The following is a 12,803-nucleotide window of genomic DNA, read 5'->3' as shown; positions in this document are numbered from 1 at the left end:
TTCAGCTGCAGTGGGAGGCAGGATGTCTCCTAAAGCTGAAAGAAAGTTACGGTCATTTCAGCTGCAGTGGAAGGCAAGGAGTCTCCTCTGCTCTATGAAATCGAACCAAAGGAAAAAGACTTGTCTGTTTGTTTGCTTTCGATTTTATCAGAGGAGACTTTTGCCTTCCGCTGCAGCTGAAGCCTTTCAGCGCTACGAATTAACCTCCTCCTGGGACGATTAAAAATAACTGTCCGCTCTTAACACGACAAAGCAAGGGCACAATCTAATTCCCCTCCCTCCCCCCTCCAACCCTCTGTTATCTGTGTTCTGCCCAACAAAAATTTCCATTTGAAATGGGGGAAGATTTGCGACACGGGACAGGAAAAGACAAACAAAGGTAAAATTTCAGGGTGGCGTGCGCGCCCGCCCCTGAGATGGTGTCGGGGGCCCCCCTGGGGGGGGGTTTTGGGGGGGCTCCACAGATTGAAGAACTCTCTTACCTTCTACAAAGAGCATATGGCATTTTTACCTAGATCTCTGTACACAAAGCAACCCCACAATGCAAGGGCAGAAGATGTTTCTCCTGAAGGAGAAGTACATGGCAAATAATGAACACCATATGAATATAGAATGTCTTAAAGCTGTACAGTTTTGCAGCGTGAATCTTTGTGGATTCACTATGCTGTGCATTATTCCACCATCTAGTGGATGGATCTGGAATTGTAGTCTTTTTTTTTTCGTGGCCCAGGTGGGCGTCGACATACCACCATTTGGTGTCCTTCATGACGTCGATGCGCTTCTTATGGAACCTCCCACCTTTGGTCGCCATCTTCAGATTCTTTTTACTGCCTTTGGGTCTGGATCGTTGGTGAGGAGTTCCACAATTTTGGAAGAGGAATCAACGGGAAAAATCGATAAAATCGAAGGTTATCAACGCACCCGACTACAGGTCAGGTAGCCGGGACTACTAAGGATAAGAACATTTCGAGAGAACTCGGCGTTCAAATGAGAGCGCAGGAATGTACAAAACCCCTTCAAGTTTTGCACCAATTGCCACCACAGATACATCCAGAAGGACCAGCATCCAGTCTCCAACCTCTGCCTACTGCACGACCACAACAGCGAGGACTGCAACGCGTACTCTGCGTTCACACCCAAGACCCTCAAAGTAAGAGGCAGAGAAGGGCGAACCACACCATGCAGGGGCCACCTCCCTCGCTCCGAGACTTGGGCCTCTCCAGTGGAGGAGGACAACATCGCCGAAGGACCAGAGGACTGCACTGTCGTCAAAGTCCATAAGAAAACGTCGAAGGAGGTAAGTCGATGACCGCCAAACACTCGACTGACACTCGAAAGACACCCTTCAAGCCTGAGGTACAGAATAACATCCTGAACACGCCCTTCAATGGAGAACAACTTTTTGGAACACCAGTTGACGAAATGTTAACTCCACTCAAGAAAGATAACGAATCTGCAAGGTCCATGGGAGCACTGCAGTTCAGAGGAATGAGAAGGGGTACGCCCTCAAGAAGGCCAAATGGTAGGGGAGGCAACCAACCAAGTACCTTGCACCAAACCTTCCTACAAGGTTATCAGGGAAACGGCCAGGCACAGCAGCAACAGGGACAGCAGCAGAACTGGCAGTACCAGCCACGGGGCCAGTCCTTTCGAGGTCGCTCAAACGGACGAGGACAGGCACGGAAAGAAGGGCAACTACCCACCTCTAAGTGACTTCGCCAAAAGGCAGACGCACACCCAGATAACACCTCAAGGGGGGCATCCAAAGAGAAAAAAAGTCCAAGAACAAATTTCACAAGACAAACAGTTCCCCGAACATATAACATCAGTAGGAGGCAGAATAAGGGACTTCCTCCAAGAATGGAAGAATGTCACAATGGACAAATGCATACTAAACATCATACAATACGGATACTGTATAGAACTAATAAAACAACCTCCAAAGACGAAGCCAAGCAACAAGTCACTCTTGCTACTAGAGGCACAGGAACTGCTCAACAAGGAGGCAATAGAGTTAGTACTGTACAGGGAAAGAAACAAGGGTGTTTATTCCAACTACTTCCTCGTACCAAAGGTAGACGAAACACGAAGGCCTATTTTGGACCTAAGCTTCTTAAACAAGTTCATTAGGACACAAAGATTCAAAATGACATCGCTGCAAGAAGTAATACCCCAGGTACAGGAAGGGGATTACATGTCAACTATAGATTTAAAGAGCGCGTACTTGCACATCCCCATCAACGAAGGGCACAAACTCCTACTAAGATTTGCGACCAGCAAGACTCACTACCAGTTCACAGTGCTCGCATTAGGGCTCAAATCAGCACCAAGGGTATTTACAAAATGCCTAGCAGCAGTAGCAGCGCACCTAAGGAGGCAGGGAATACATGTATACCCCTACCTCGACGACTGACTCGTGAAAGCAAGCTCCTACAGCCAGTGCAAACAACACATCCAGCAGGTAATACAAACACTATTCCAACTGGGTTTTTCAATCCATTGGGGAAAGTCGTCAATAGAACCGGAACAGGTTAAGATATTCTATGGGGCAGAGATTAACACCATACAAGGCAAGGTGTTCCTCAGCACAAAGAGAATTTTGGCAATACAGAAGGAAACACATCTGTGCTGCAAGGGTCAAGTTCTGCAAGTGAGGATGGTGAGCAAACTAATGGGAATGATGGCGTCATGCATACACCTGGTCCCAAATATTCGACTCCACATGAGACCATTCCAGGAATGGATACAACAGTAATGGTCACAGGCAACAGGGAGTTGGGAAAATCTAGTGGTTATCACACACGCAGTGCATCAGGAAATAGCGTGGTGGATCAAGAAAAACATTTCAGAGGGGAAAGCATTCACACAAACAACTCCAACAGTGACCCTCAACAGACGCCTCCCAGATGGGGTGGGGTGCGCACATGAACAAACTCAAAGTGAAGGGGTTATGGTCACAGCAGGATGCAATGAAGCACATCAACTACCTAGAGCTAAAAACTGTACCTAGTCTTGAAAGCCTTTCAGAAGGAGCTGTACGGAAACAGGGTGTTGATCCAAACGGACAACACAACCACCATGTTCTACATCAACAAACAAGGTGGAACACAGTCAGTAGCACTATCAGGGCTATCACAGGAAATAAGGACATGGGCCATTACACTAAAAGTAGACCTACTAGCAATACATCTCCCAGGGAAGGACCATGTGGAAGCAGACAGACTCCGCTTACAGACATCGGCATCCCACGAATGGGAGCTCAACCAACAAGAAATACAAAGAGTATTCTGGACGAGGGGGACACCGCAAATAGACCTAACTGCAACACACCAAAACATAAAATGGCAACACTTCGCATCCAGGCAACCAGACCATCAAGGAATGCGCTATGGATAAGTTGGTCAAAGACATTTGCATACGCTTTTCCCCTGATACCACTGATACACAGGGTACTCCTCAAATGCAGGATCAGCAACATGTCGCTAATACGAATAGCGCCTCAGTGGGCCAGACAATCCTGGTTCTCACAAATAGTAGAAATAGCGCAAGCACCAGGACACAGATTCCCAAAAAGGGACCTGTAAACAATGTAGAATGGAAGGGTGCTACACCCAGAGCCAGAGAGCTTCAGCCTAGCTACATGGCTTCTGAAGACCTAGAATGTGTACACCTCAAACTACCAGCAAGCACAATGGCAGTGCTGAGGGAAGCAAGAAGACCTACTACAAGAAAGGGCTATGTAGCAAAGTGGAAAAGATTCTCCGAATGGTGCCTTAGGGAGAAATTGCAAAGGAGAATCACAAAGGAATCACCAGTACTAAGATACTTAATGCATCTACTACAAAGTAAACAAAGCTACACATCCCTAAGGGTGCACTTAGCGGCTATAGTGGCTTACACAAGAGGAGAAACAGAAAAGTTTCTTCACCTCCCAAGTAGTAGAAAGATTTCTAGAAGGAGCAAAGAGAATCGCACCTCCAACCAGAATGCCAGCACCAGCATGGAACCTCAACGTAGTGCTAACTCAGTTGATGAAGGCACCATTTGAGCCTATTCACAAAGCTACACTGCACATGCTCACGCTAAAGACAGCCTTCTTAGTGACTATCACGTCCCTACGAAGCGTAAGTGAATTGCAAGCGCTAACACTTCAAGAGCCCTACCTACAAATGCACAATGATAGGATTGTAAGGAGAACAGACCCACACTTCATGCCAAAGGTGATGTCACGGTTCTACATCAATCACACAATGCAAATACCTTGTTTTTTCCAAAAACCAGCCACAATCACAGAAAGGGCGCTACACACACTGGGCGCCAGGAGGGCTGTAATGCGTTGTATAGAAAGGACAAAGTGTAGAAAGACAAAGCGGTTCTTTGTATCCTTTGCCAGCTGTTTTTTGGGACAACCAGTTACCAAAATTACCATTGCACAGTGGATTGCACAAACAATACAACTCAGCCACAAACAAGCAGGACAACTGTTACAAGGAGCAGCTCATGCTCACTCAACAAGGAAGAAAGGAGCAACAATTGCGTTTCTAGCCAACACACCAACTCAAGACATTTGCCAAGCTTCCACATGGTCTTCAGTGCACATGTTCACTAAGCACTACTGTGTAGATATCCAAATGAACAAGGAAGCGCATGTGGGACAGAAGGTCTTACAACACATATTCAGTAACCAGAGCTCATCTTCCACCCAGCCACCTTAATAAGGACAAACCGCTACAAAGTCTATGCACAGCATAGTGAACCCAGAACAATTCCCACTGCAAAACGTATAGTTTCTTACCTGTCTGTGTAGTTTTGTAGCTTGAAGACTTTCTGGATTCACTAGCTAACCCACCCTCCTCTGCCAGAAAGATGTGACAGGAGGAAAGGGATTAAAACTGGAGAAATACTTTAAAAGATTGAAAGGAAAAACAAAAGGAACACGACCAGAAAAAAGAATCTGAAGATGGCGACCAAAGGTGGGAGTTTCCGGAGGAAGCGCGTCGATGTCACGAAGGACACCAAATGGTGGTGTGTCGATGCCCACCTGGGCCACAAAAAAAAGGACAATTCCAGACCCAACCACTAGATGGCGGAATAATGCACAGCATAGTGAATTCAGAAAGTCTTCAAGCTGCAAAACTACACAGACCGGTAAGAAACTATACGTTATTACAGTTAAGTAACGGGCATCTTATGTGCTGTGGGTGGAGTGGTGTATATTCCTGTGTCTAAACCTCTGTGTCTACATGGATGTAGTTTCTCACTTATGGGTGTTCCTGTGCGTAAGAACCGCATCTGTTTTTACTACTTCATGTGAGATGTCACACCCCTTTTTGAGGGTGAGTTTATGGGAGACAAGGTCAGACCGGCACCATGGTCGAGGCTTAAAGGCAAGATAGAAAAAGAATGCATGAGTGGAGGCTGGTCTAGCAGCAGAGTAACTCCCAAATGCTCCTTCCTTCTAGTACACGTTGAGTTCATGGAAAGTTAGGAGCTTCTCACTAATTACTATTGAGAGTTGTGTTATTTAGAAAAGCTTTGAACTGACCAAATACTGTGTAGAGTTTTGGCCCAAAATAAGAAACCTGTAGTAAACAAGGATGTAGCTAAGGGTGGAGAATCAAACTGACTTCCCCCAGACTTCTGCTAGGTTGACTATAGTTGATTGTGCAGAACTTAAAGCTACAGGTTGGCACTGGCAACCTTCATGACGTGACCCCTTGTCGACTACAGGAGAAGGTCTGTGCATAGATCTCAACAAGATGAAGTGGTTGGTAGATGTGTGTGGCATGCGGCTAACAGATCCCAGCCTTTTATATGTGGGCCCAAGCGACAGAAATAGGCTGGTGGTCTTGACACTCCTGAAGGACAGCCAGATCACAAACTCCCATGGGGCAGAACGTGGAATCAGAGGAGAGACTGCTAGAACAGTGAGAATGGGCTGTGACCACGGAGACAAACAATACATGTTTCTAAAAGACAATCCAAGACAGTAGGTCCCCTGGGGACGGCCATGGACAAAACAGGGCACCAAAGCAGACTTGTGAGACAGACCAGTTCAACCAGGGTTGGCACTGGTTATTAGGAAGATTTTGGCTGGAAATGAGTTACCACACTAACTCCCACTCACTGTGAACTTCAACCCGGAAGTAACTGTGACGTTTGGAAGCTGTGATCTGTGCCTGCCTGCACAGAGTAACCGACTCATCCAGCCCCTTCAGCCTGACTAAAAGCAGGAGGCAAACTGGTGCTGGGATTCATGCTCTGATAGTGGAGTGAGAGAGAGTTTTCCGTAGCAACATTGTGTTGTTTTGTAGCATAGATCTCTTTTAGAGTCACTAGCAGTGCCTTATTCCTCATTTTAATCAAAAATACTTTTTAATGTTACTAAATTGTCTTTTTATTGTTACTAAGTGGTTTCTTGATTCAGATGTTGTTAGTATTGCTGATCCTTAATTTGTGTTTTCTGAAATGGACTTCCCTCTCAGTTCCTTGCTACAATATGAGGCTGCTTTACAGAAGCTGTGTTTGCCCGTCTAGGAGCTACATTTGCACAAAGGTGGGAGAAGTTGCGCCACCCAGTAATCCGGCTTCCTGCCTTTTCCTTCTCCTCTGTTTTGTATGTTCTAGTTATTACTCCCATGAATGAGAACATGTGATGAGAAACTGACTGTGCCCCATAGTTACTACCAGCAAATGGCAACTCTGTAGGGTGGGTTCTCAGAATTTGACATACCTGTTTGCTTACGTGTTCTTGAGCTTGAGCAAGGTTTTATTGGTTCTCTCTACATGGTTGTCACAGTGACAATATCAGTTGGTATGCTAGCACTGAGGTACTTCATGGTCGTGGGCACTCCATTACTTTCATACATTATTGTCACGTAACATGTTTATCCTTTCTGACAATATTTCTGCTCTTTACCACTCAGGTCCAGTGCATGAAGCAGATCAACAGCAGCATGAAGCAGTGCCTTGAAGGTGGCATTGACGACTTCAGACCTACTGAGGTAGGAATTTCCTGCCTTATGCTTCAAGGGATGGGTCATGTGGGTGTTTAAGAGTGAGTAGTTGGCTGTATGTCTCCTCTTTCCTCATGCTCCTTCAGAAGTGGCTGCTCATATGCCTTCTAAACCAGTGGTGGCTATTCTTATAGGAGTAGTCTAAAAATCCTTTCGTTTTGCAGCATGAAGCTTTTCTGGATTCACATGCAGTGCACTATTCTGCCACCCAGTGATTGGGTCTGGAATTGTCTTTTCTGCTCTCTTTTTGTATTGTTTTTATTATCATTCATAATAATATTGTGGGTGTTGTCATTGATCACCATTAGGTGATATATCTGTACCCTTGTGACATTAGCTGTGCGCCCCAGGAGTTTTGTGTGGTCGCTACCTTTAGATTCTTTTTTCCACTGTTGGGTCTAAATGTAGGTGGAAGGAGCGCTGAAAGTATCATGGGTAAAATCAACAAACCTTCCAAATAGCTTGAAGAAAAGCAGTCAGACAACTAGCCTCCCACCATGCCAGAGTTGCATGAAGAACATCATGGGGAGTTTTTTGGCTAGGAGGATGAGGTTAACACTGCAACCCTTGACCAGGAGCCACAGAAGAAAGACTGGCAAGACCTTAATGCCAAATCCACAGAGGAAGGTGTAGACCTATACCTTTCAAGGCCTTCAGCACTGTATGACCTAGCAGTGAACAAGGCATTTATGAAGAGAGCTGTGGACATCTACGGGGTGCATCTCGAGGAGGAGCAGGCTGAATCGTGTTTTTTCCTTAAACACTCATTCATGCTGGCATGGAGGAGTAACTTCTACTTAATGATGCTTCAAAGCATTTGTGACCGAAAGAGGGAGGCTTATCCGAGAATTAAGGTCTTCGAAGGTGGTCACTCCTTGACTTGAGAAAATATAGACACTCCTTGCAGGACCAGGAAGATTGCAATAGCGGCAGCCACCCAACCGAAAATGACCAATTCGCATGCACTCTTGAACCACTATGGTCACCAGCAGTGAAAGGACCTCATACAGTACCTTCCTGATAAATACAAGAAAGCAAAAATAGTAATCCAGGATGGAAAATTCATCATTCAGTTAGCTCTCTATACATGGCAAGCAGGCAACCCTTGGGTATGCCTGGCTGCAAGCCTTTGGGTTCAAGCTCCAAGGTGCCAGCCTCGGTCATCAACATGCTTTTCACAGGCAACACCCCTTTTGGGCCAGTGGTGGACTAAGCAATGGGTGTCCTTCAGGTCCACAACCTTTCAAGAGGAGTGCCATAACTGCAGGATAGGGGAATTCCTCCACTAATGATGGTCTGTCACCACAGACAAATGAGTACTCACTATAGAATTGGTATTGTATTGAGCAGCTCAAGAAGCCACCGACAATCCCACCAAGGGTAAAGATTTGCTCAGAGAAGGAGTTACTTCATCAGTAACAGGAAGTAACCGCACTACTTTAATGAGGGGTGATAGAAAGGGCCCACAAAAAAAACCTCGAATGAGAGGGGGTTGTTTCATCAAACCAAAGCCAAATACGTTGTTACGGCCAATGTTAGGCCTCAGCCAACTAAACAAGTGGATGAGAGCTCAGCATTTCAAGATGACAACACTACAGGATGTCCTACTTCAGCTGAAAAGAGGGGCGGGACTACATGGCCTTAGAAGACCTCTAAAATGCTTACATACACATACCAATGATTCACAAGCATAAGAAGTACCTCTAATTTGTTGTGGACTAGGTACATTATCAGTTCAAAGTGTTACCGTTTGGCATAAACTCTGCACCAAGGGTTTTCACAAAGTGCCTCGCTGTAGTGGCCTCTGGTGACTGGGGATACACATTTACTGTTATCTAGATGACTGGCTTTTGAAGGCGAGCTTGCAACACCCATTCTCAATACCAAACTTTACCTACGCTTGATCCTGGAATGGTTGCAGAACAAATGGTCACAGTCTACAGAGAGTTAGTAGGATCTAGTGGTTGTCCTAGTGAGGGTTCAGTGATAGAAGTGGCAGTACACAAGGTACATTACTTTAGGGAGACTCTTTAGATTGCCAACTCCTACAGTGACCATCACCACAGATGTATCCCATAGTGGAATGATGGCCAAACATGGGAAGTCTCAATGTCGGGGTCTGTGGAGCCCAAGGAGGGCAGTAAAGTACATAAATATGTTGGAACTCTTTTTCTTGCATCCTTTTGATAGTCATCGTTCAACGCTTTCTCCACTGTCCCTGGTCTTCTATTCAGTGACAATTATAGGGAAAAAACAATATACTATTTCTGACTCGCTACCAAGATCTCTATGCTATGGAGGGCCAACAGACTCTGTGCCACTGGCACAATTCTGTCTGCCTACTGGCACATATGATAGTGAGCACTGGGGCCAAATATAGAAGTTGCTTCAACACCTGCCACCAGAATACCACCAGAGGTGGTAGGAACTAGTCACAAGTAAAAAAAAATTCTAACGCAACTATACATTGCATCTTCAGCGCAGCAGCTACCACAGCCCAGGGTTGGCCAATACAAGAATCCTCATTTGGCGACATTTCTTTCCTCCGTACCTCTGGTTTAAACCTAAGGTGCAATAGCACCTACTTAATCTCCCCTTTGATAAGGAACATGTGTTCAGGGCACAGGTCGAGTAAATGTTAAACAGTTAAAAAGGATAATCAGTGGATCAAGGTTCGATCCCCGGTGCCGGCGGCAGATTAGCCCAGCACCATGTGACTCTGGGCAATAGCTTGCTTAATCTTCCCAACGGCGCCTAGAGACCCGTACGGGTGATTGTGCGCTTTACAAATGTGGATTATTATTATTAATATACAGATACGAAAACCATGTTCTTTTTGCATTTGTCACCCCAAGTGGGACGGGTATGCCTCGTGCTTGCCATGCCACTGAACTCACGCTATCCTGGCAGATAAGAATTGATACCCATAACTTGTCCTAGGGTGCTTGTTTTCAGTCCAGGGAGCACCTGGCCTGGCAATTTGGACTGGACTATTCACTTGGGGAGAACGGTCATGAATGACTTGCATATGGCTGGATCCAAACTGGAATGGCGTGGTGAGCAAACAAAATTTTTTATTTAGGCCCAGATCTCTGACTGAGGGTGAGTGTTTGACATTGTTCAGCTTTCCGTCCATCAGCTGTTCTTTTTGCATTTGTATGGAATGTCCTCATAGACTTCATGGGTCCTTCTCTTAAGCCAAAGCATTCCTGTCTCTTCAGTTCCTCTCCTGGATGGTTACAATATTAGTGGCTGTAATCTCACTTAAATGTATTATTGAACTACAGGCATTCACATTACAAGACCCTCCATCTAGGAATGCAACGACAGAGTAGTACTATGGACCACCCCAAAGGTTCTGCCAAAGGTGACTTTCCCCTCTCATCTCAACCAGAGCATAGAATTTGCGCTTTTCTTTCCACAACCACAGTCCGTAGCAGAGAGAGCCCTCCATAATTCAGACGTCAAGAGGGCTCTCTTGTACTACATTGATAGCAACCGATCCATGTCATAAGGCAGACCATCCATGTGCAGCTTTTACGCAATATTAACCCTCGGGAAGGTCAGCTATTTCATAAGCAGGAATTGCTAGATGGATAGTCAAGTGCTTTCAGACCAGCAAACTTGAAGTCAAGGGAATTCTTCCTGTACCTCCCAGGATGCGCATCACATGAAAGGTTGCTTCAAAGGCTTTTTTGGAAACATTCCACTAGCTGGTATCTCTAAGGCAGCTACTTGGTCAACCCCACACAGGTTTAGCTAACACTACTGTGTCGATGTTCTTGCTAGATAGCAAGCTTTAGTTAGCTAGAATGTCCCTATGACCTTTTTACTGACGTCTGCTCTGTCCAAATGCTAGCCACTGCTTGAATGGAGGGATTGCTTTACAGCCTTTGCAGAGCATATGTATTTGCAGCGACACATGCTACAAATGGAAAATGTTACTTACCCTGTAAGCATCTGTTCATAGCATGCACCCACTATATTCCCCAGACACTTGTGCCTCTGGCTGAACATCTTTCTTTCACCTCTCTACCTATTTCTCTAGAAATGCACCTGGGCTCCATTTACCTCTACTACTCCATACCACTCTCCCCCACTGGGCAAAAAACAATCTAACAATCAGTTGGTGTTCATGTGCAATGCCAGCATAATGAGGAGTCCCCATATATCTCATGACTTAAAAGACTTCTTCAAAGAAAAACAAGTTACAAACACCCGAGCCCAACACTAGGTGGCAGGAGTATGCAGAGCATTTGAGTCTGCAGCCCTAAATGCTGCAGGGTGAGTAACATTTTCCACCCAGCTATCAGCATTCGTTTAACCGCTAAGGACACATGCTGAAAGAGCCTTGCACACGCTAGACAGCAAGATGATGATCATGATCACCTCCTGGAAACAAAGCCTGTAAGAAAGAGAAGACAGTTTTTTACTTATTTTGCATCAGCAGGCAAAGGGATGCCAGTGCCCAAGAGGACCATTGCATGATAGATAGTACAGAGAATTCGGACATGCTCCAAGAAGGCAGTAGTGACACTAGAAGAGAAACTATGGGCACACTCCACGACAAAGAGAGCAACCCTAGCTTCCTGGCCCATGTCTCCAATCAACGGCATCTGTATGGCAGCTACGTGGTCGACCATACAAACGCTCAAATAGTAGTACTTTGTAGACATTTAACTCAATATAAAAAAAGCTCATTGGGACATAAATTGCAGAAACACCTTTTCGAAACCAGAATTTCATTTCAACCCAGGCTCCTGAAGGAGACAAATACTGCTACAAAATCAATGCAAAGCATGCGACTCCAGGTAGGATGTATGCTGCAAACCGAAATTGTTACTATAAGGAAAGTCACTTTATTGTATGGCGACCACCAGGTTTTTGGATTTATTGCTGCTGAGTTTTCAACTCTGAGTGCACTGAGAGCTGCTAATCAGAGCTCAGCGCCTGTGCCCCTGTCCTTCAACAGGTATGTCAAATTGTCTCATGCCCAATTGGATAAGCTAACTTACCTGTATGTTCCTTGTAAATGGTACCCAGGGCACGTAAGTTAGAGGGTCCCCGCAAGGCTGTGCCACCCTGGGTGAGACACTAGTAAAATAAGGCTACTAGCCTGACTTTGCCATTTAGAGTAATGGCAAAGCCAGACTTCCCCATGGTATATGTGTAAATCACCCGTATGTCAGGCCTATCGAGTTCTATGGCAGGGTGCAAAATATCTCCTGGGCAAAACATATAATTTTTCATGTTCTGATAGTAAAAATGTGAAACTGTCATTTTTACTGTGGAAAAGTGTGGTTGCCAAATTGGTGAGTACAGAGTTACATGCTGACCCCTCAGCTATGCTAACGCAGGACTGGTGTGACCAAAGTGGGCCATCCAAGTATCAAACCACTCGCTGCATTAAACCCGCCTTGATTCTCAGGTCGAAGTTAGTGTAAAAAGTTGGTGTGCATCTTTAGCAAACTTGCCACTTTGAGTTCCCTGTGCCCATACCGGATGCACAAGGGGTCCTGTCTCCAGGACCAATTTCTGCCCACTTGGGGAGGCATGCCAATGACTTCCAGGAAAGGATATAAAAGAGGCCTGCTCTGGAAGGAGGTGTCACCGCCTACCTGCATGAAAACACACAGATGTTGGCCCAAAAGGTGAGCTTCAAAGGAGAATCTGCCATTTAAGGGAAAATGGGTAACTCTTGGGAGGGGCTGCTCCATTGTTCAGACAGTTGGGCTGGCACTAGGGACAGGAGAGGGGAAACAAGTTGCCAAACCGGTTTTCCGGGGC

The 12,803-nt window shown here is 45.6% G+C and overlaps 1 protein-coding gene across 2 annotated transcripts in view; it reads left to right on the top strand.

Annotated features, from left to right (window-relative positions):
* Positions 1–12,803, top strand: part of RCOR2 (REST corepressor 2) — a 187,755-nt gene that overhangs the window by 140,758 nt on the left and 34,194 nt on the right. For both annotated transcript variants that reach the window (XM_086938139.1, XM_086938140.1), the window contains exon 10: positions 6,927–7,004. In XM_086938139.1, the coding sequence (XP_086794265.1) occupies positions 6,927–7,004 (78 nt within the window). The remainder of the gene's footprint in view (positions 1–6,926; positions 7,005–12,803) is intronic.

The sequence above is a fragment of the Lissotriton vulgaris genome, chromosome 9 (assembly GCF_964263255.1).
Source record: "Lissotriton vulgaris chromosome 9, aLisVul1.2, whole genome shotgun sequence".
NCBI classification, from domain to species: domain Eukaryota; kingdom Metazoa; phylum Chordata; class Amphibia; order Caudata; family Salamandridae; genus Lissotriton; species Lissotriton vulgaris.
The sequence above is the reverse complement of the archived record's forward strand: the minus strand, read 5'-3'. Positions and strand labels throughout refer to the sequence as shown.